At 43.2% G+C, this 24,614-nt stretch overlaps 1 protein-coding gene across 1 annotated transcript; it reads left to right on the top strand.

Moving 5' to 3' along the window:
- Positions 1-11,887: 11,887 nt before the first annotated feature.
- Positions 11,888-24,380, top strand: LOC308290630 (deoxyribonuclease-1-like; the record flags this gene model as incomplete). The annotated part of the gene is made up of 9 exons (XM_080732540.1): positions 11,888-11,968; positions 14,700-14,788; positions 15,321-15,407; positions 16,868-16,980; positions 19,069-19,181; positions 19,411-19,568; positions 20,581-20,677; positions 21,900-22,131; positions 24,250-24,380. The coding sequence occupies 9 exons, from the start codon at positions 11,888-11,890 to the stop codon at positions 24,378-24,380; spliced, it is 1,101 nt and encodes a 366-aa protein (XP_080588666.1).
- Between the last annotated feature and the right edge of the window lie 234 nt (positions 24,381-24,614).

Here is a 24,614-nt window from a genome sequence, read left to right as displayed (position 1 = left end):
GCCTCCTTGAAAGGGTCAAATAAAAAGCTGGTTTTAATACAAAAGCTCCCCAATGGCCTATTGGCCGTTTCACTTCAAACAACACACTGCACACTTAAAAAATATAACAACTCTAATAAAACAATATTAAAGTATAAAAGGACTAAAAGCATGCAGTGGTTATAATAAAAAAACAGTGGGGACCAGTAAACAAAATCAGCTAAAATGTCCCAAAAACGGAGCCTTTATACAGTGAGAAGTAAGAACATAAAAGGGCAATTAAAAGGACTAAAACGAAAGCTAAAAGCAGGGCAGCACATGCAGATAATAGGCGACGTGTAGAGGGGACTTAACTTTAGAGAGGGGTTAGTCGAAACTTAGCCCCTCTGCTGCGGTTGTAAGGCCTCCCCTCTGTCCCTCTGGTCAAGCGATGAATGAGACGAGATGGCCGCGTCCGTCCGTCAACCACGGCTGCTTCGCGGCTCGGGCTGCACCGTGTCTGGCTGATACCGGACCGTCTGGCTTTCCCTCGGCTGTCGTTTCGTCTCTCGCTTCCTCACTTCCTCGGTTCTGCGTGCTGGCGTGCTGTCTGCTCTGCTCACGTTCGGGCGTGTGGCGTGCTCTGTGTACCGTCTCTCTGTCTGGCGTTGTGCTGTGGGGGACTTAACTGTCTGTGCACCTGCGGCGTTTCCGCAGCCGTCGCTGATGAGTGTAATTGTCCGGAGCTGCCCATTATTGGCGTGGGAACTTTTCTAGGGGCAGTTAACACAGAAATATTGTGCACCAAAACAAATCAACACAGCAAAAGTAAAACACACAACTGATCAAATAAGCACACAATAATAATAAAAAGGAAAACATAACTTCAATGCAAAACTGACCCCATTACATCCCCCCACGGCTTTGAGTTGGCAGTCCCTGCAACATTTACATCCCATAACGGGCTGGTGGAACTCCTCGGTTCCGTCTAAATGGGAGCCGTACAGGTTCCGCTTCAACATCAGTATTGTAGACAGGTGTGCAATAGAAACCTGGAACCTCTGGAAGTCTCTCCCTTGGGACTAGTAAGGGTATGGGCTTTGGTTGTAGCTGTGGGCCTGTGCACAGCTTAAGGGAATTCCTATGTAAAACCTTTTCTTTCCCTCCCCTCTCTGGCTTCACCCTGTACACTAGCCCTGTGTCTCCCACTGTTTCACAGATGCGGTACGATTCAGGGTCCCAACCCCCGTGGAGCTTTCCCTGCCCCTGTCTGTCTCGACAACGGACCCATACGCGCTCGCCAATCAATAGTGGGGTGGCGTTTGCTCGCTGGTCGTAGTGGCGTTTAGACTGGTCTGCAGCTTTAGTCATTCTATCACGTGCCAAATCATAAGCATAGGTCAATTTTTGATTGTGTTCACGAACCCAACCTCCCAATTCACAATTTGGCTGGTCTTGTACAGCCCCCAACCCAACATCTACTGGGAGCCTAAGGTGCCGGCCAAACATAAGGTACGACGGGGCGAAACCTGTGGCGCTATGTATGGTGTTATTATAGGCCTGCAGGAGCTCGGGCAAATGCTCAGGCCATCTACTTTGTTTCTCAGCTCCCAGGGTACGGAGCATAGTGAGCAAAGATCGATTCATCCTCTCACACCTGCCATTTCCGGCTGCATGATAAGGAGTTGTTCTACTTTTAGAAATGCCATACATCTCACATAGCTGCTTCATTAGTTCTGACTCAAAGCAAGCCCCTTGGTCTGAGTGATAACGAACAGGGCAACCAAAGGTTTGAATAATTTGGGACCAAATTGCTCGCACTGTGGTTTTTGCCGTCTGGTCACGAGTGGCCACAGCCCAGGAATAACGAGTGAACATGTCAGTCATAACCAAAATGTTTTGGTACGAATCACTGGGTCTACCAAGAGTCAGGAAGTCTAGAGCAATTACCTCTAAAGGATATGTAACAGTCACTGGGTTCAAGGGAGCTCTTGGTTCGGCCCTGTCTTTCTGTAGGCTGCAGACAACACACTCCGACTGGAAAACACGCACCTCTTTCTCCATGTCAACCCAAAAGAACCGGCGTCGCAAGGTTGTCATGGTTCTCCCTGCTCCAGCATGTGCCGCTGCCTCGTGGTGCTGCTTCCACACATCGTGGCGCTTCGGACCTGGGCACACAATCTGGGACCACTGGTCATGGGTGTTAGGGTCAATAAATCTGCGACATAAAATGCCATCACGAATACTGAGTCTCTTGAATTGTTTTAGCAATCTGACGGTGCCAGTCGGTAGGGTTCTCTTTCCAAGCTTGGTAGGATGTCGGCCCTGTTCCACATACCTCATCACCGCTTGGATATCTGGATCGGCCCGTTGTTCTGCCACCCAGTCCAGTTCCGGTGCCAGGGGGCTCTCCTCTTGAGTTACTGCAGCTGTTGTGAACACGGCTACGGAGTCAGTCGTCTGTTCAGGTAGAGTCCTATTTGTGGGAAAGCGAGAGAGAGCATCTGCGTTGGTGTTCTCCCTCCCGGCCCGGTACTTTACCTCGAAGTCAAAAGATGCCATCTGGGCTACCCAGCGTTGCTCTACAGCACCCAATCTCGCTGACTGTAAGTGAGCAACAGGATTATTGTCCGTGTATACAACAAACTTAGCCCCTGTCAAATAGTCTTTAAACTTTTCGGTAATCGCCCATTTTAACGCCAACAGTTCCAGTTTAAATGAGCTGTAGTTGGCATCGTTCTGTTCAGTGGGGTGTAAGCTGCGGCTAGCGTAAGCGATCACCCGCTCTTTACCTTCCTGAGTTTGGGCCAAAACTGCTCCCAGTCCATGGTTGCTGGCATCTGTGTAGAGAACAAACGGTTTAGAGAAGTCTGCATATGCGAGAATAGGGGCCTCGGTTAATGTCTTTTTCAACTCGTCAAAGGATGTTTGGGCCTCTGTGGACCAACTTAGATGACGAGAGCCCATGCGCTTGTCGTTCGGTATCCCCACTAGAAGAGAGTTCAGAGGGCGGGCAACCTTAGAGAACCCCGGGACAAAACGCCTGTAGTACCCAGCTAGGCCTAAAAAACCCTTAAGTTCTTTAGCTGTAGTGGGGACGGGCCAATCAACCACAGCGGACACTTTCCCGGGGTCTGGGCTTACTCCATTTTTGTCCACTACATGTCCTAAGAACTTAACCTGTTTGTGGAACAGCTTGCACTTGTCAGGTCGAAGTTTTAGGCCATTTTTCCATAAACGCTCAAAGACCTCCTCTAGGTGTCTCAAATGTGTGGCAAAGTCAGGGGAATAAACAATGATATCGTCTAAATAGACTAGTAAGGAGTCAGTGATGTGGCCACTGAGGCACTGCTGCATTAGGCGCTGAAATGTCGCTGGGGCATTGCATAGGCCAAAAGGCATACGTTGGAACTCATAAAGACCTAGGGGGGTGGTGAACGCTGTTTTCTCACGGTCTTTTGGCTCCACTTCTACTTGCCAGTAGCCGCTAGCAAGATCCAAAGTGGAGAACCACTCCGCCCGGGTCATCGAGGTCAGCGTCTCCTCGATCCTAGGGAGTGGGAAAGCATCCTTATGAGTAACAGAGTTCAGCTTCCTATAATCAACACAGAATCTCCAACTGCCATCCTTTTTCTTAACCATTACAATGGGTGCGGCCCAGGGACTTGAACTTTCAGTTATGACACCATTTTGCAACATACCTGCTAGCAGGATTCGCATATCTTGGTACAGCAGGGGTGGCAGTGGTCGAAAACGCTCCCGTACAGGGGCTGCGTCACCTGTCGGTATAACATGCTTCACAGCGTCGGTCCTCCCGAAATCCTCCTCATGGGCAGCGAAAGCCTTCCCCCACTTGTCCAGTAGGGCGGTCAGTTGGCCTTGTTCATCCGGGGTCAGGTCCGGCCTTTCCGCCTGCTTGAGCCCTTCGTATAGTTCGTCTTGCTCCGGTCCAGTACAGACATCCACCACATTGACCTCAACGACGCCATCGGGCCCAGGCTTCAGGCTGACATCACGCGCTCCATGGATGTCACCTTTCCCCACCTGGAATAGCCTGCCCAGCTTCTGGTAGCGTCCTAGGAGGACAGGGAAATCTTGCAGGTTACGGACACGGACAGGAACCCTCCCTTCTCTTACCACAGCTATTGTTCGAGCCACAGAAATGGTGCCAGGTTCTGGGAGCGCCTCAATCAGCCCGTGGTAGTCGCTGTTTCCAGCCACGGCTCGCCCCCAGATTACCACTTCGCTCCTTGCAGGTATGGCCACTCTTCTTTGATAGGCGGGCCTAATGTAGCCCCGGAACCCATCTTCCGCTGTCACTGTAGTTCCACGGCATGCTGCAAAGGCTGCTCTCCAAGCACCCTGAAACTTAGGATTCTGACTGTTAAAAGACACGGGCCCATTGGCATTCTTAAATACAGCATCCCAGCAGGCCTGTACGACATTCATGCCTATGAGAAGGGGGTTAGATGAAGATTCGTCTTCCACTACAAAAACCCCTCTTGGTTCGAGTTTGTGGCCCTCGACATCAAAATCCATCATCACATAACCCAAATAGGGAATACGGACATTGTTTGCAGCTTTAAGTTTAATCATGGTTGGGAGCTCTTTGACCGCATAGTCCGGGAATTGTTCAAGAAAAAGGCTATGTCGTATTATAGATATCTGTGAGCCGGTGTCTAACAGTCCAGTCATCTTAACCCCACCCATCACAACCTCAACCTGTGGGCATTGTCCAATCAATGCTTCCATTGGCCCTTCTAGCACCTCCGTCTGTCCTAACCCCACTGCCCGAGCCTCAGTAGTGGGGACATTTAGTTTAAATGTGGTGTGGGCTGGCTAGAGCTTCTACACGTACGAGCAAAATGTCCCACTTGACGACAGAGTCTACAGATAGGCTTACCATCCGGTGTCCAATCAGTGGACGGTGCAGGTGCTTCCTGGCGGTGCTCAGGTCTATTTCGAGGAACGTAGCTGGTCTGCCTGGGTGGGCTCCTGGATCTGGTCTGCCTTGGTGGGCTCTTCGGTGCAAGCTCCCGCAGAAACTCCTGGGCCCAGTCCTTCAGCTGGTCTTTCATTTCAGTCATGATCTCCTGTTTGAACTCCATTTTCCAATCAGCTTGCTGTGGGTGAGGAGCCTGAGGACGAGAGCCATTTGCCCCCCCCACAGCAGCACAGCTTACCTCTGGCCACTTACGTCCACATCCATCCTCCTCTAGAAGCAAGGCCTCTTGTTGTAGGGCATTAAAACTACCTGCTGCATTTTGCCGAGCGTATCTCCTCAGGGTCTGGGTTAAAGGGCCTTCTTCTAGGCCAAGCAAGAATTGTGCTCTCAGGTGTTCATCAGTAGGGGCCTCATCTTCGTCATGTTGCTGCAGCCTACTATAGAGCTCCCTTAACCTGAGAACATAAGACTGTACAGGTTCGTCTGGTTTCTGTCGACACCCATAAAACTGTGCCCTGACTGCGGAGACTGGAACCTTCACCTTATAGAGCTTGTCTAATGCTGTGAACAATTTATCAACAGTGTTACGTTCTTCTACTATTAAAACATTTATCTGTCTTTTAGCCACTCCCGTCAGTGCCCCCATTAAAACACTCACTTTCAGCTGTTCTGTTTGGCCTGCATATTGCACTAGTCCCTGTAACTGTTCTTTCCATTCACCATATTTCATTTCTGAGTCTGCACCACCAAACTTTGGCACCCAGGGTGCACCCGGAAAAACAGGCATCATCATCATGTTTTAAAATAAAACAAAAATAAAAACCTTGATAAATCTCTGCTCAATACACCTGATCCTGCCGACCTACGTCAGAATTTGGGTCTGTGGCAAGGTTAAAAAGTATAAAAAGTATTGTTGCCAACAACGCCACCTGGAGGAGAGCCCAGGAACTCTATTCAATATTACTCAGTAGTGTGCAAAACAGGTTCGTTTTTGTCAGGTTTGAGCAGAGAAATAATCAAGCAGTGGTAGTGCAATAAATAGTTTTATTGCTAAAAAACACTAAGTTAAAGATAAAATGAACAGTGGACAAGAACAGGTTAAACAAAACAACAGGTAAAAGGGGCTCCTTCTGATTCCCTATAGTGGCCTCCACAAAACGTTCCAGGCAGTCCGTTGGAACAGCACACGCTAGAGTCCTTTTTCCCAAATTGTCCAAGTTCTCCTCCTCTCTCACAGGCCTCCTTGAAAGGGTCAAATAAAAAGCTGGTTTTAATACAAAAGCTCCCCAATGGCCTATTGGCCGTTTCACTTCAAACAACACACTGCACACTTAAAAAATATAACAACTCTAATAAAACAATATTAAAGTATAAAAGGACTAAAAGCATGCAGTGGTTATAATAAAAAAACAGTGGGGACCAGTAAACAAAATCAGCTAAAATGTCCCAAAAACGGAGCCTTTATACAGTGAGAAGTAAGAACATAAAAGGGCAATTAAAAGGACTAAAACGAAAGCTAAAAGCAGGGCAGCACATGCAGATAATAGGCGACGTGTAGAGGGGACTTAACTTTAGAGAGGGGTTAGTCGAAACTTAGCCCCTCTGCTGCGGTTGTAAGGCCTCCCCTCTGTCCCTCTGGTCAAGCGATGAATGAGACGAGATGGCCGCGTCCGTCCGTCAACCACGGCTGCTTCGCGGCTCGGGCTGCACCGTGTCTGGCTGATACCGGACCGTCTGGCTTTCCCTCGGCTGTCGTTTCGTCTCTCGCTTCCTCACTTCCTCGGTTCTGCGTGCTGGCGTGCTGTCTGCTCTGCTCACGTTCGGGCGTGTGGCGTGCTCTGTGTACCGTCTCTCTGTCTGGCGTTGTGCTGTGGGGGACTTAACTGTCTGTGCACCTGCGGCGTTTCCGCAGCCGTCACTGATGAGTGTAATTGTCCGGAGCTGCCCATTATTGGCGTGGGAACTTTTCTAGGGGCAGTTAACACAGAAATATTGTGCACCAAAACAAATCAACACAGCAAAAGTAAAACACACAACTGATCAAATAAGCACACAATAATAATAAAAAGGAAAACATAACTTCAATGCAAAACTGACCCCATTACACATGCATGGAATTTAGAGAGTTTAAACTAAAGTGTACTGTTTTACAGAGCTGTTAAAGAACTCTGAATGAATTTCACTCATTGTCATCACTCATCACTTTCCGTTCTCTCGGTTACATAACCAGAAGCGTTTTGTCTCTTTTTATTTCTACCTTTCTGAAACTCGTTCGAGCTTAGCCCTATAGAATGTCTGTGATCTTACACATGACACTTTGTGTATATGTTTCAAATACACAGCCATCACTTGTACACTTGTATTTGAAACATACACAAAGTGTCATGTATAAGATCAGACATTCTAGGGCTAGTTCGAGCTCAAAACTCTCAAAACTGCTGGGCTCAATAAGTGTGTGTAAAACCAACTGAACCGAGGACAAAACTGGTCTGTCAACCCTAAGTCCTTCAGTAGTTGGTCATGCTGTGTCTCATCACTGATGACTGTTCCAACTGTCATTGCAGTCACAAAACATACAATAACAATAGCACATAATAGTTCCACCTACGCTCCCACGGTAGTTACTTCTGTTGCCTCTGTAATTCTAGGGTATAACTCTTCTATCTTCACACAGCATCTCACACTTCGTAGATGAGGAGCAAGACAACGCAGTACTGTGGAAGAGGAGATCAAAAGCAAGAGGTGTGTATGAGGGTTTTCTCGGTTGAGAAACATTTTTGTGTATGTATGTATGTGTGTTTGTTTGTTACCCATGAAATGAAACGGATGCTTTCTACAAGCCCACAGCTCGTCACTTCGTGTCACGCTGCGAGCTTGCACATCCGCTATTTTGGAGCATTTTTGAAAGATCTTGATAGTGTGAGAACTATAGATTCATAAGGCATTTGTAGAATCTCCCTCAGGATCTTAACAGGTTAAAAAATGTTTCTACAAATTCCAAAGTCTTTATTCCACTGAAGAGGAGAGGTGATCTGTCGATCTGTTATGTCATTGTGGGCTCGCCTGGAAGGCGAGCACACGTATGTTATCTTCATTGTGGGCTCGCCTATAAGGCGAGCACACTTTAGATATTGTCATTATTTCTATACTATACTATACTAGTCATATCAAGTTCTCCTCAAAACTTCGGTTCCTTTCTACTCCTACATACTTAGTGAGAAAATGAAAATAAAAACATCAATGTGTTCAGTTTACAGTGGCGAAGTGTGCTATTATTTTCTATAGCAATCGGCCAAATGGTGGCGCTGTAGGAAGCCTTCGAAAGTGCGATCTTTGAACAGGTATAGCTCATGCTGTGTTATACATACAGCCATGAAACCTGTATACACTTATGCGTCTCCTCATGCCGAACAACTTTTACCCTCTAACTTTTGACCTCTGACCTTTAGGTCTCCCACAATTCGGAATTATATGAAAAACAGTAAAAATCTATCTCCTCCTGGGATTTTCGCGTCAAGTGCACAAAACTTTTTTCACATGAACTTTGAACCTATATCTACACAGGCTATGTGGTGAGAAGTTTGTACGTTAAATAATGATTTTTTAATAATTCAATATATATTGCGGTTTTATGCAAATTATTCTTCGGCCTCTAAATCATACATGCAAAGTTACACGTTCATGGCATTTGGCAAAGATGTGGAGGGTTAGTCAAAGTATCACTGAAACCAATTTTATTCCAATCGGCCAAAGGGGGGCGCTATACGAAGCGTCTGAAAATTCAAACTTCAAACGGGCATAAGTCATGACTCGTTTTGTTTGAAGACATGCAACTTGTTACACGCGTGCTTTGACTCAAGCGGAAGACATCTGTGTCGTTGTTAAGTAAGCTCCGCCCTTCGATTTTCCGCCATTTTGAGCAGTTTGTAAAACGCGTAAACCCGCTTTTTTTCTGGAATTTTCGCGTCACGTGCACAAAACTTTTTTTACGTGAACTTTGGACCGATATCTAAAGATCTGTCTGATCGGATTTCTTTAACATTGAAACATGCTTTTTTAAATAATTCAAACAATATTGCATTTTTATGCAAATTATTCTTCTGCCTCTAAAACATACATGCAAAGTCACATTTTCATGACAAAATAGTGTAGAGGGTTAGTTCAAATATCACTGAAACCAATCTTACCCCAAATGGCCAAAGGGGGGCGCTATATAATTTTGAGCAGTTTGTAAAACGCTTAAACCCGTTTTTATTCTAGGATTTTTTTTGCAATTTGCATGAAACATTCTACACACAATCTAAGGACCTTTATCTAACATGCCTATGAAGTGCACACAAAAAAATTATAAAATAATAATAATAAATATAGCTGCAAGCAGCGATAAAGTGTCCAAAGCCAAAAACACCTCAAATCATGAACATCATGAAATCATGAACTGGGATGTGCGTGAAATCTTGCAAGCACATTCCCAATAGGTCAAGGAACAGATACCAACCTTCTCACATTGGCCTGTTATAGCGCCACCAGCGGGCCAACTTTTGCATAACACATTTTTGGAACAAAATGGACCAATCTTTGACGTCAGTAACGTCAAAGAGAGCACTGCCTGCGATCTTGACATTTTGTGCTTTTATAGCCATTGTTTTCTGGCTTGAAGCGAGCCCACAATTGTTTCGAAGGAACAATATTTTTCTAGTTATTTATCTATCAGTCAGTCAGTCAGTCAGTATCTCCTCAAAACTTTGGCGCGCTTCATCTCTTAAACGCTTACACCTTTCAACACCATTCAAATTTTTATGTGTTCAGCTTACTGAGGACACGTGTGCTTGTACTTTTGGTTTTGAAATGTTTTGTAGTATAAATATAAAAAAATAAAAATGTTTAACTTTAAGCACCCAATGCATTTCCAATGGGTTTAGTAGAGTGGAGAGAAGGATAATAGACCCATGTTTATGTTAAGGCGCTGTGGCTGCAGTGTTCACACTTCAGATATGCTATCTATATCATTGCGTTCACACAGGTCTGCTCTCTGATTTGATCCAAATGTCTAAGCTGTGTGATGTATAAAACTATAGTTATAGTTAAAACTATAAATAAATGTCCCTCTCCACTCTACTGATTACACAGCTGTGATCAAGAATCAAGTCCGGGCGATGGGATGTAAATCCCATAGCCATATATCCTAGAGCCCGCAGGGACAGTCAGCCATATTAGTGGTTGTTGTTGGTTGTCAGGGAGATATCAAAACCAATGCATTTCCAAGTCAGATCCACAAACACAATAAAAGCCATGCTCCACTCCTCAGTCTGGAGTGGCCACATAGAAGAACGCCTTGGTTATAGACATAGTGGAGGACAGATGTGATCTGGGATTGTTAGCCTACAGTATATGCACTCAATATACTCCACTACAGTTGGAGTCCATTTGACAGTTGCTGGTTCCCAAACACAGAATCAAAAATGTAGATCTAGAACACATAGAATATGTACAGTACAGTAAGGTTCAGTAGAGTACAGTAAAAGTACAGTAAGGTTCAGTAGAGTACAGTAAAGTACAGTAAGGTACAGAAAGGTACAGTACAGAAAGGTACAGTAGAGTACAGTACAGTAAGGTACAGTAAAGTACAATACAGTACAGTAAGGTACAGTAGAGTACAGTAAAGTACAGTAAGGTACAGTAGAGTACAGTAAAGTACAGTATAGTAAGGTACAGTAGAGTACAGTACAGTAAGGTACAGTACGGCACAGTAGAGTACAGTACAGTATAGTACAGTAAGGTACAGTAGAGTACAGTAAAGTACAGTACAGTAAGGTACAGTACAGTAAGGTACAGTAGAGTACAGTAAAGTACAGTAAGGTACAGTACAGTAGAGTAGAGTAAAGTACAGTACAGTAAGGTACAGTAAGTTACAGTAGAGTACAGTAAAGTACAGTAAGGTACAGCAGAGTACAGTAAAGTACAGTACTGTAAGGTACAGTACAGTACAGTAGTGTACAGTAAAGTACAGTAAAGTACAGTAACGTACAGCACAGTAAGGTACAGCAAGATACAGTAGTGTACAGTAAAGTACAGTACAGTAAAGTACAATACAGTACAGTAAGGTACAGTAGAGTACAGTAAAGTACAGTAGAGTACAGTAAGGTACAGTAGAGTACAGTAAAGTACAGTACAGTAGAGTACAGTACAGTAAGTTATAGTACGGCATAGTAGAGTACAGTACAGTATAGTACAGTAAGGGACAGTAGAGTACAGTTAAGTACAGTACAGTAAGGTACAGTACAGTAAGGTACAGTACAGTACAGTAAGGTACAGTAGAGTACAGTAAAGTACAGTACAGTAAGGTACAGTAGAGTACAGTAAAGTACAGTAAGTTACAGTAGAGTACAGTAAAGTACAGTAAGTTACAGTACAGTACAGTACAGTACAGTAAGGTGCAGTACAGTATAGTAAGGTACAGTACAATACTGTAGGGTACTGTACCTTACAGTACCTTAAAGTATCCTATTTGTTGGGTTGGAATCGAGCCCACACTGTTTCGAAGGAACAGTATTTCTAGTTGTTTCAAGATATTCTATATGATGTGCCCACCAGAACTGTGGTGTGCCCACTAGGGCATGCCACAATTCTGGTGCCCACGAGAGGTGGCACATTTTGTGTCACATCCTATATTACCCCGTGGCATGACAACAGACCGGTGACCCTCTCCACTCTTGTGTGTCTGTGTAAGTGAGGGTTGGATCAGTCGAGCGACGAGGGTGTCTATTCCCAAACTATGGCTCGGGACCCATTTTTGGGTCATGCAACCATTTGTACGGTTTGTGAGTAAATATCCCCCTTTTTAACATTTCTCTATTATTGTAAAAATACGAAAATTAAAAAGAAATCTAAAGAATTTCAGAAATGAAATGAAACCTTGTGATTCAAAGGCAAGTGATCTTAGTGACTGAGTAGCCTTTAATGAGCTCTTCTTTTCTAGGCATTATGAAGATCGCATCATTCAACGTACAGAGATTTGGACTGGCAAAGATCTCCGATCCAGATGTCCTCTCAACGTTGGTCAAGGTGCTGTAGAATAATCCTGTTTTACACCTTTTGGTGTGGGTTTATGTGTAGGCCTATATGTATGTATGTGTATGTAGTCCTATGTATGTATGTATGTATGTATGTATGTATGTATATATATATGTACTGTATGTATGTGTAGGCTACACTAGTGGTTGTCAAAGTGGGGTCCAGGGACGCCCAGCAGTCCTTGGAGGGGATAGAGGGGGTCCCCAGCAATATGTGTTAATACAGCATCTCAATCATTTTAACCACTTATCCATTTATACATTGGCTATTCAAAAATTGCAGATATACTAGCTTGCATATTCCGCTATTTTTGAACTGTTTTGAAATATCTTGAAAGTGTTGAGAATAAATAAATAAATAAACAAATAAATAAATAAAATACAAAATCTTCTCTTTTGGGGATCCCCTGGCACAATTTGTGTTCTTTATTATTTTTTGTTGTATTAAGGTCAGTGTAAAAAGAATCTCGGAGAGCGATTAGTAACCCAGATTGCAGATATATTGTTTGTTAGACAATTTCAGGGAACTGCTGCCTTCCAGCTGTCACTGAGGGAAACAAATGTTGCACAGTAACTTAACAAGCAACATAATATTACTGTAATATAATATTACTCTCCCCTGTAACCAGCTGTGTGAGCCTTACAGCACATTTGGATCTACAACAAGAAATCTGCTAAACATAAAATAGCCATAGATCCAAATACTGATCAGAAGAAGGTTACGGTCAAAGCAGATACAGCTGCATGCACATAATTAACACACAGAGGGAAAGATAACATGTGCATGACTTACTATATAGAAAGTGACAGATGATTCTTTTTTCTTCTCCCCCTTAGCTACTCAAGGACATATGAAACATTGTCCTCTCCAGATAGATAGAATGCCGTACAGTATTTAGCCAACCTTTTCCACATACGTGGCCCAGACTCCCAAAACACAAGGACAATAAGTTGACAGTTATATCCCAAGGCAATGGGTTCCACCCAAGGCTGATAACAAACACGCGCACGCACGCACGCACGCACACACGCACGCACGCACGCGCACACACGCACACACGCATACGCACACACTGTTTTCAGAGTGTGTACATTTTGGCTGATTGCAGACTCCCTTGAGGTTAATTGTTATTCCAATGAAGTAGTTTTAAAGGGAGCTGGCTAAACAGGTTACCTTACTTTTTCAGAAGGGGGAGGTAATATAGCAGCAACCACTGCTGTAGTGTAGAGAGTCAGCAATGATTACCATCAGTGCATAATTATAGAGCTATTTAACCCTTATCTGAATCATTTAACTTACAACACCTTTAATGACTGCATGAGTGTTCTATAGGTGTTAGGTGTGCCACCTTGAGTTGCATGGCGTGGATGTTTAGGGGGTGACGCCCATGGGAATGGTTTGCACGTCGGTTTGCACAATGTTGTCCTGTTATTATGTTGTCATGTCTTGTCGCAGCTGATCGTTGTGATGATGACAGTGCCAGATGCACCAGTCAGATTAACAACCAATGTCCTTAACAACCAATGTCATTGAAGGCAACAATAGATGATCTCTATCTCCCACAAATTCTGGTTTCAAACCAGTTTTCTTTTTTTGTTCTGTCAGAGTTTCAGAGGCGGGAAGAAACTTAATACATTTACTCCATTACTGTACATTTTTGAGCACTTTTACTTCTACTCTAATACATCTCAGAGGCAAATGTTCTACTTTCACTCCACTACAATTAGATTTTTTTTGTTGATTTTTATTATTATTATACTTAGAAGAGAGGTCCTCTTGCACACCTACTAGGACAGGTGTGTCGGAACAGTGTAATAGATACTGAAAGGAGGGAAGGAGTCCCGCACACCAGGGACGTGCTGGCCATTGGGAAAAGCGGGACAACTCCCGAACGGCCGGTTCATTCCCGGCCGGTCCAGGCCGGCCATTAGGAACAAATTAAAAAAATGTCGTCCTTCGTTCCATTTTGGGGGCTGTGCGGTCAACAAAGTAAATCGTCATTGTCGGGCAGAAACCTTGTTTCTCCAAGTTTCACATTTATAAAATTTTTCACAAAGCAAAGCCCTGCTTCATCATACAAGGCCGTTGCACAAAAGTAGTGAAAACAGCAGATCTACAAGCACACAACGCCTCGCGGTGCGAGGCGTTTTTCACTAGTTTAAATCATTTTTAAAGGTTTCCACCCGACAACGACGAAATATAACAAAAGAAAAAAGATGAGGGCCTCTCCAACTCTTTTTCCCGGGCTGTATCAGGGGCCCAGCACGTCCCTGCCGCACACTGTCTTCACTTACAATAAATAACTTTATTCAGCAACGTTTCGGGCATGTTGAATGTCTGAAGATCTGAAGAGACTGTAACTCAGAGTTATATGGGGGTCCTTTTTTTTGCCACAGACAAGACCAAATTTGTTTATGCGGACCAGGGGCCATTTCCAGGCTGGCTTGTGGTGGACATTTTTGTCAAAATGCTTTTTTTTTTTTTGCCACGGATATCAGAAACACAAAGAGCTATAGTCCCGAATGACCATAGCAGGTGTGTAACTCTGAGAGTGTAAATGGAACCAAATGGACTCTCCCAGGTTCAAGTGGTTCCATTTGTACCCTCTCAAGAGTTATGGGGATCCTTGCAAATAAAACATTTGAGAACCACTAGGACATGTTGATGACCCCTGTACTTCCTCCATTGCATTGAGTTTCTTCTTTGTTGGTGTGAATGGCAGATTGTGTCTCGGTATGACATCATGCTGATCCTGGAGGTGGTGGACATCAGCGGAGCTTCAGTCAACCGCTTCCTGGAAGAACTCAACAGGTGAGCTCACCATCAACCAGTGTTCATTTCGTTGACTAAAAACTATGACGTAATTCTTTGTGGACTACCTTTTTTCACTGACAAAAACTGAATAAAAACTAAGTAAATGAGGACTAAAACTAAGACTAAATATATTGACAATTTTGTCAACAAATGGACTAGTGGAGAAGAGAACCAGTAGAACTAAATGACAAGTCATTTTATGTTGGGTTTGCGATTTAGTCAGCTAAAATCTTATGACATTTAGTCAGATAAAGCTACAAAAACTAAAACTTTTCAAATTACTAAAACTAGAATGGATATGACCAGAACTAATTTTATTCAAAAAACTAAACTAAACTTCCTGTCAAAATGAACACTGACATGAACCCATAAAAGCTTTCCTATATTCTAGGGCAAACATTCTGTAGGAAATAGCCGGTCAACGTGATCTTTAGTGTGATTCATACCTTGTTGTCATAAAAGAGAATTACATGTTTGTTGTGTCTGTATGTTTTTATGTTCTGAGTTTGTCCTCTCTTCTATTTCACAGTGTCAACACAACCCACCACTACACTCTGAAAATCAGCGTGCGCCTGGGAAGGACCAGATATAAGGAGCAGTTCTTATTTTTATACAGGTGAAGTATTTATTTATACACATGGTGTCTGTTGGTTGGAAACCTCAAATGCACAAAACTGTTCAGGATTCAAATTCCAAAATGGCTACAGAGCTCGAAACGTGTCACTTCACTCCGTGCTTCGAGCATGTAGGCCAGGGTTCCCCAATAGGCGGCCCGCGGGCCATTTGTGGCCCGCGGGGGGCTTCTGTCTGGCCCCCACCAACCCCAGTAATAATGGTGGTATACGAGCAGCAACAACACTAGTATATCGTTGTTGTCGGGTGGAAATCTCCAAATTTGTACGTTCTTTCACAAATCATACAAGGCCGTCGCACAAAAGTAGTGAAAACAGCAGATCTACAAGCGCACAACGCCTCGCGGTGCGAGGCGTTGTGTGCTTGTAGATCAGCTGTTTTCACTAGTTTAAATAATTTTTAAAATGGCAAAATTGCAAAACAAACGGTTTTGGACATACAAGATTTTCACCCGACAACGACGATAGCTGAACTGTCACTGGAGTAGCAGGAACGCCGTCGTCGTCCCCTGCGATGCTGCGGCCCTCGGCTTGGTACCCTAGACATTATTCGGCCCTTGGGGAAAACTAATTGGGGAACCCTGATGTAGGCTATATATGTTCAACACCAGTGAAACTCCTCCTGTCAGTGTCAGGTCACTGGTCTAGTAGAAACCCTTCCCAAGACTAACCAGTAGGGGTCAGTAGTCACAAGGACTATAGCCTAATCAATCCGCAGACAGATGGAGGGGAAATGGCATAGGAATTTGTCATAAGGGATTGGTGATGACAGACCCATATTAAGGGATGACAACAGGGATATCGGCTGAATTTGTACACTCTCAGAGTTACAGAGCTGTTATGGTCATTCAGGGCAATCTCTTTGCGTTTCTGGTAATTCCTCCACAAGCCAACATGGTGTTGACCCCTGAGCAAGACACTTACAGTACAGTCCTATTTTTAATTAATATACTGTATATATAACCTATGAAACGTATTAACAAGAGTTTGTGACAAAATAATCAGAGAATACATTGGAAACTGTTACTGCACTAACCTACCTACCTTTGTATAGAATGACTGGACCTGTCATCTCTCAAAACGATAAGGATCACATTCTTTGTGTTCATATCTCCTTTTGACCCTGGGCCCGCCCATGCCAGTGTCAAAGGGAGCAAAATACTTGACACTGCTATATTAGACACGGCAATGAAAAGTAGTAACCAGAGTTTGATTAAATAGAAGAAGAAGAAGAAAAAGGATAAAACATTTTGACAAAAAAAGTAAAAATTTTGGACATAGGCCTACAAGGTTTCTATGCAACTCGTCGCGATACGACGTGTTGTGAGCTTGGAGGTTGGCTATTTTCAGTACTTATTCATGGTCTGGACAGGGCACTTTACAGACGGGTAAAAGGGCAGGGGCTCAAGCCCACTTTGATGTCTATGTGTGCACGTGCCTGCAGGGACGACGTGGTGGATCTGCACGACTGCTACCAGTACGAGGACAACCAGGTGGACGATGTGGATGTTTTCTCCAGAGAGCCCTACATTCTGCACTTCAAACCACACAACACTGGTGGGTCTGTTCACCTTCCATAACCCACACATAAAAATACTGGTGGGTTAGGGCTCACCAGTGGTGGAAAAAGAGTTTGCATGTTCTCCTCGTGTCTCCTAGGGCAGGGGTTCTCAACCTGTGGGTCGGGACCCCCAGGGGGGGTCCCCAGATGATTACCAACATTGTTTTCTCACTCAACAGTAAACAAACCACCATAAAGTTTAAGTGTATAGAGGGTTTATGCACATTTCTAAAATGACAATTGAAGGACTTTTTAATACCTCTAAAATGACAAATGAAACATTGGCCAAATTGTCAACTATTAGAGGCAGAAATTGTGAAAATAGCAGATCTACATGTTCACAACGCCTCGGAACGCGAGGCGTTGTGAACATGTAGATTGATGTTATACAATAGTAAATCCTCATGTAGATTGATGTTATACAATAGTAAATCCTCAACTCTTAGTGCTCGTCAGGGTGTGGGGGGTCCCCAGTTAAAATATGATTATTTTGGGGGTCACGGCCTGAAAAGGTTGAGAACCACATACTGTCCTAGGGTTGATACCCTCACAAAAACATGCAGTAATCCAGGTCTCTATAATGCCTGCCCCCTGGCAGCCGGGGCACCTGATGGAGGGGAAAGGAACTGGTTGGAATAACGTGTTCCTTCCACGTGCCAACTGGTGAAGCTCCCCCTGTCAGGTGATAAGAAGCGGCTTGCTCGCTCCTCATGCACTGAAGGAAGCATGAGCTCAGGCATAATATTTCTGTTGCATATTATTTGTCTTGTGTAGCCGTGTGCAGTCTGTAATTTGTGCGGTATATAATTGTATCTAACCCTAGCATTAATCCTTTGATCAAGCTTCACAAAGTCTTTGCTAAACAAAAAGGCGCCTTTTTTATTGTTTCCGTTGTCAGGCGCCTGAGTTTGTTATGTTTTGACGGGCTGACGAGATAGACACCATAGATATTTATAGACAGGTTTATCTAGTTTGTGTTTTACACATTGTAACCTACATCAAGACATGGCCTCAGTGTGTTAGTAGTATTTGAACCACATTAACCCTGGTGTCCCTACTTTGGGAAGATTTTCAAATGTTTTCAAAATATTTCCAAATTATTTATTTTTCTAAAATCGCAAACATTCCTTTTCTAAAATGGTCAATATAGCAGATGTACAAGCTCACAATCAGCTATAAGCCCTATTCACGGCCCGCCCACTCAGCATCCCCCCGGTGCTGAAGTCACGTTTTGAAGGGGTAAAACCCTGCTAAGCCCATAGAGTTAACACAGAAATCGCAAATCTTATGCAATTTCCGAATAGTACAGTATAAAATACGGCTAGCATGAACAAGAACACAAGATAGTAAAAGGCACAAAGCATTATAATTTACTTTACCGTTCGAAATAATGATTTATTGGCTTTAAGTCCAGCTATTTCTGTATTAATTTCCCCTTCTAAATTGACGTCACACCAGGAAGTTGCTGAGAAATTTTCTGAGTGGGCGGGCCGTGAATAGGGCTAATTGCCGCTATTTGTCGACCATCAACTATACAGGCCTTGAAGGGATAGTTCACCCACCAAAATATGTTTCTTTTTCAAGCGATTACTCACCCCATGAAGACTTGAATTCATAGATATGTTTTTGTTGCATTCCTAAGCCAATAATGTGAGGAGACTTTTGACCTGATGGTCAAGATTCAATTTATCCCCTGAGCAAGCATTAGCTCAATGGTAAAAAAAAGTAGAAGTCGACACTGCACCTGGGTTCAAATCCGGGGTAGAACAGGAAAGTTACCGTCACTGTTTGGGCAGAAACCTTGTATCTCCAAGTTTCACATTTGTACAAGGCTGTCACACAAAGATAGTGAAAACAGCAGATCTACAAGCACACAACGCCTCGCGGGGCACACAACGCCTCGCACCGCGAGGCGTTGTGTGCTTGTAGATCAGCAGTTTTCACTAGTATAAATCATTTTTAAAATGATAAATGCAAAACAAAGAGTTTTGGACATACAAGGTTTCCACCCGACAACAACGTTATATAGTACATTTTTAAGTGGTATATTCTTCTGAATTATTATTATTATTATTTTGTTCCAGTGCTGAAAGACATCATTCTGATCCCCGTTCACACCAAACCTGATGACTCTGAGAAAGAGCTGGATGAGCTGTACGAGGTTTTCCTGCTGGTCAGAGACAAATGGAAATGTGACGTGAGTCTGCAAAGTATTACTATTGCAATACAGTATGTCTACTCCTGATTCAACTTCATGTCATACGCCAGTGGTCCTCAACCTTTTCAGGCTGTGATCATTTATATCTGCAAAGTATAGTAACTAAAGTTTTCACCTTCGCGCCTCTTGGCTGCTGTTGCTGCTGAAGTTACTTGGGGACAAGACAGATAACCGGTCTCTTGTCTCTCCCTACTGTGTATACCGGTAGAACATAATGATCCTAGGGGACTTCAACGCGGACGGGGCCTATGTCTCAGACAAGGACATGAAAGAGATCCGCATCCGCAGTGACAAGAACTTCCACTGGCTGATCGGCGATGACGTGGACACCACGGCCAACACAGGAAACGAGCACACCTACGACAGGCATGTGCGCTTTCTCTCTACCACAGGTATCCACGCGCCTAAGGCCCGGAAACAGAGGATTTTCAAGTTTTTTTTTGTTTTGCCTCTGGTGCACAAGCTGTCAGCAGTCTGTCACCTGTTTTAACTAAGTAAAAGTAGCAATACCACAAATTCTGCAAATACTCTGTTACAAGTAAAAGGTCCTGTATTCACATTTTACTTGAGTAAAAGTACAAAGGTATTGGCATCAAATTGTACTTAAAGTTTAAAAGTACCAAAAGTAAAAGTAGTCATCGTGCAAAAAGTCCCATTTTGCAAGGTTTCAAAATATATACAAATCTTTTGAAAATGTCAGATCTACAAGCTCACTGTGACGCGTTGTGAACTTGTAGATTTTCTATTTTCTAATAGCTTAAAAGGATCCCTGGCTAATACGACAAATATGCCTTAATACAAAAAACACCTTAAATATTTTATTTCTCCTAGAAATAGCTAATCTTTCACTCAATAGGGGAAATGCCTGTCGCAAGTTGATGATGTCATAAATGTCATGTGTAATTTTTATGGCATGCATGTGCAAAAAAACAAAACACAAAAACATTTGAAATATTGATTTGATGCTCATATTAACCATAGGAAGTATTACGTTTATTTTCCCCTATTGAGTGAAAGATTAGCTATTTCTAGGAGAAATAAAATATTTAAGGTGTTTTTAATTTTACATTGTAGTTATAGAGGACAATTATAATGTATTAATTAAGGCATATTTGTCATATTAGGCAGGGATCCCTTTAATAAAATATGGCTTCTTTGGTTGATAGTGGATCGCAGGTTGCATTTGTCCTAATAATCTAAATCTGCAAAGTAACTAGTAACTAAAGCTGTCAAATAATTGCAGTCGAGTAAAAAGTACAATATTTGCCTCTGAGGTACATAATAGAAAATATGTTTTTGAGTAAATGTACTTGGTTATTTTCCACCACTGGCTGTCAGCAGCATAGTAATAATAAAAATGTGCGTGTCTCCCTCATAGGATTGTGGTGTATGGACAGGACATGCTGGAAGCCATTGTTCCACATTCGGCAAAGCCCTTCAATTTCCAAACAGCGTTTAAAATGACAGAAAAAAAGGTGAGTTTCTGGACTGGATTATTCACAACCTGATACGATGATGACTGCACACATACTGCCTCAGATAAGACTGTCTCTTGCCCACATGAATCCTATTAGTGTCCCTATATTCTGGTGCAAAATAGCAGAGCTACAAGCTCACACTTTTTGTCAACAGCAAATTATCTACCCTTTTAAATACTGTTAGTTTTAACCTCCCCCTGCATATTAGTCTGCATGTGTGTGGATATTTCTTTAGGGCATTGATTGATTAATTAATTGAATACTGTTAATAGTACAAATTATAATATATGCCAAATTATATAATAATGATAAAACGATAACACAAAAAGTAATTGTTTCCGTTGCGGTTAATTCTTTACTTGCACCAGCAGAGCCCGCAAGTACTGTGTGCGTTGTTGTATGTATCCGGCTGACAGTACAAAGGCAGGGTCTTTAGCCAATGAGGGAGCTGCGTTCTCGGTGATGTCACCACCAACAAGTGCACCCTCATAAAATAACAAGTCGCAAGTTGGCACCTCAACAGAGTGCCAACTTGCCCATCCACATACATACAGACAGCACTGCTTGTCGAACCTTTTCTTCGGAAAGTGACTATGAGTGCACCAGGTGCAAGATGCAGGATTCCCACACATTTTTACCAATTAATTTCCAAAACTTTTCCAAAACTTTTCCAGAATATTTAACCCAATTTCCAGGACTATATAACAATAATTCAACTCAATAACAGGTTGCTTACTCCTATGCGCAATGCCCAAAGACAGGTAGTGTATGCCAGTGGTTCTCAACCTTTTCAGGCCGTGACCCCCGAAATAATCATGTTTTAACTGGGAACCCAGCACCCTGACGAGCACTAAGAGTTGAGGAATTTTGTATAACACTGTTCTATTGTGAAAATAGCAGATCTACATGCTCTCGTTGTGAGCATGTAGATCAGCTATTTTCACAATTTCTGCCTCTAATATTTGCAATTTGGCCCATGTTTAATTTGTCATTTCAGAGGTATTAACAAAATCAATAACCAAAGACAATGCATAGCTATTTTTTCCAGGACCCTTGATAAATTCCAAAACTTTTCCAGGACTGGAAAAATATTTTTCTAATTTCAAAATATTTCCATGCAGGAATTTTGTGACCGTGGGAACCCTGAAATGGCACCTCGACAGAGTACAGTCTAGTTCAAAATTAATATGCACACAACCGTTTTTTTTTTTGCCCCCAGGCTCTGAAAGTGAGTGACCACTACCCTGTGGAGGTGGAGTTACGCAGCAGCGCTCCGGCAGAACACACTCCCGGTATGACCCCATCAACTCTGACACTCACTACACCACCCAGTATGACCGCATCACCTCTGACACTCACTACACCACCCAGTATGACCGCATCACCTCTGACACTCACTACACCACCCAGTATGACCCCATCACCTCTGACACTCACTACACCCACTGAAGGTACAGTAAGAGGGAACATATCGTTGTTTCATTGACAAGCTTTGTTGAACGTCCCAGGTGAGATCAGTGGTGTTCACCCCTAGGGATTTGAACTCTTGGACCCTCTACCCTGCAGCTCCGCCTATCTGGATGGGAGGACACTGGTTCCCAAACACTGGGTCGGGACCCATTTGTGGGTTGCAGACACATTTTTAAGGGTCCCTTAATTGTTTTAGCAAAAAGCTATGATTTTCAGTAATTTCATTAATTAATTAAAAAAAAAAAAAAAAAAAGGCTGACAAAAAAAGCTCACGGCACAAAGCGACACACACGGCCCAAAGCGACACGTAGTGAGCTTGTAGATCTTCGCTCTGCGATCTTACGGCGTAAGTGATGGCCAAACGGCCATCACTAGCTGGGTCCCGGACAAACGTATATAATTTCTCTTTTGGGTCTCGACCTAAAAGGTTTGGGAACCACTGCTCTACGAGGCCTCCTGTAGTCTATGATTATCTCTTTAGTTTTGTCAATGAGAGGCACCTCTTTCCTCTAGTCTAGGCTGTCTCATCGTCATTCAGGATCAGGCCTATATCACTGATTCACTGTGGTGTCCTCCGCAAACTTGACCACTTGGTTGGAACTGTGCATGCATGGCCACACACTCATATAGGTGTACAGGGAGTAGAGAAGGAGGGCTTGGAACACATCCCTGTGGGGCTCCCGTGCTTCGGATCATGTGGGGGGCGATAGTTTTTGTTCCGATCCACACCACCTGACATTGTTCTGACAGGAAGTCACATGGGTTTGAGACTTAGGCTCTTGAGCTTGGAGTCTAGTTTGAGGGGGATGATGGTGTCAACCACTGAGCTTTAAACAGCATTCTGGTGTACAGTGATATAGATATATTCTTACATAGGAACTGTCTCTCTCTAGGTTTGAGAGGGTGGTGTGCAGTGCTGTAGCCAAGGCATCGTTCCTGGATGTAGGGGGTGTAGTGTGAGTGGCAACTTGAGTTTTGTTTGTGGAATCAAGTTCAACCCCATCTTTCCTTTGTGGTGTAATCATAATACAATGCCAACATGCCATTCTGGACATACTCATCATCATAGTCATTCAATAGTCATGTCAATTATACAGTAGGTGGCTGTCCTTTTTAGCAGAATGTGATATCAAGGGCGCACGCTTGCCTTGCGGTCCAGGCGCATACCACATAGGCTCTGATGCATGACAGCGTGTCGCGAGCTTGAGTCCCGATCCTAATGACCTTTGCTGCGTGTCACTCCCCATCTCTCTCCCCGTATCATGTCAGTCAATAAAGGCATAAAAAAAAAATAATGCGATACCAATCAAAAACATTAGTTGAAAAATAAACACTTTGTCTACTGTAGGACACTGGCCTGTCAGGTTAAAGGGCTACTTTGCCAATTTTGCACCCAAAACCTACTTTATTGAACTTGACGACATCATAAACATGATGTTGAAGTGTGTTTTGTGTATTGCTATTTTGAACACCATCATACAGAATGTCAGTTCTTCCTGGACTACAATGGACTACAGCCCTCATGTTTCCTGTAGTTCAAGTCAAACTCCAGTCACACTCCACTCTTCCCTGACCACTTGGTATTTGACAGTCTCAACAAGGTGATTGACACCAGCTGAAGGGGCTGGTCTGACTTGAACTACGGGAAACATGGAGGTTGCAGTCCATTGTAGTCCAGAAAGAAATTACAAAACACACTCCAATCATGTTTATGATGTCCACAACTTCATTAAAATAGCATTTGGGTGCGAAATCGGCAACGCTTCCCTTTGACTGCAAGGACCATTCCAAAATAATTTGTGTAATCTGTGTTTCCAACATCTTGATTGTGTGTGTGTGTGTGTGTGTGTGTGTGTGTGTGTGTGTGTGTGTGTGTGTGTGTGTGTGTGTGTGTGTGTGTGTGTGTGTGTGTGTGTGTGTGTGTGTGTGTGTGTGTGTGTGTGTGTGTGTGTGGTTGACATTTTTGGAACCTTTTGAAAAGTAAAAAGAATACACAATTTAAATTGGTAAAAAGGCAATATAATGACATGGGACGCCAAGTTTAAAGTGGTTAAATAAGCTTCTGTTATGTTACATAACGTGTGTGTGTATTTCATCAGCAGAGAGCTTGCAGATGGACGTGCTGAAACTTCAAAAGGAAAACCTTCTGTTGGAACAAGAGAAACTTCATCTGCAGATCTTGCTGCTGAAACACAAGGTCGCCTCGTTGAAGCTGTCCAATGAACCTTAAGATTATATGAAACTGTCCAATGAATTTTAGGATTATATGAAGCCTTCCAATGAATTTTAGGATTATATGAAACTGTCCAATAAATTGTAGGATTATATAAAACCGTCCAATGAATTTTAGGATTATATGAAACCTTCCAATGATTTTTTGGATTATATGAAGCCGTCCAATGAATGTTAGATTATATGGCTCCTCATTGAAGCTGTCAAATGAATCTTAGGCTCTCGTATTGTT

The sequence above is a fragment of the Nannobrachium achirus genome (genome assembly GCF_963921795.1).
Source record: "Nannobrachium achirus genome assembly, chromosome: 9".
NCBI classification, from domain to species: Eukaryota; Metazoa; Chordata; class Actinopteri; order Myctophiformes; family Myctophidae; genus Nannobrachium; species Nannobrachium achirus.
The sequence above is the reverse complement of the archived record's forward strand: the minus strand, read 5'-3'. Positions and strand labels throughout refer to the sequence as shown.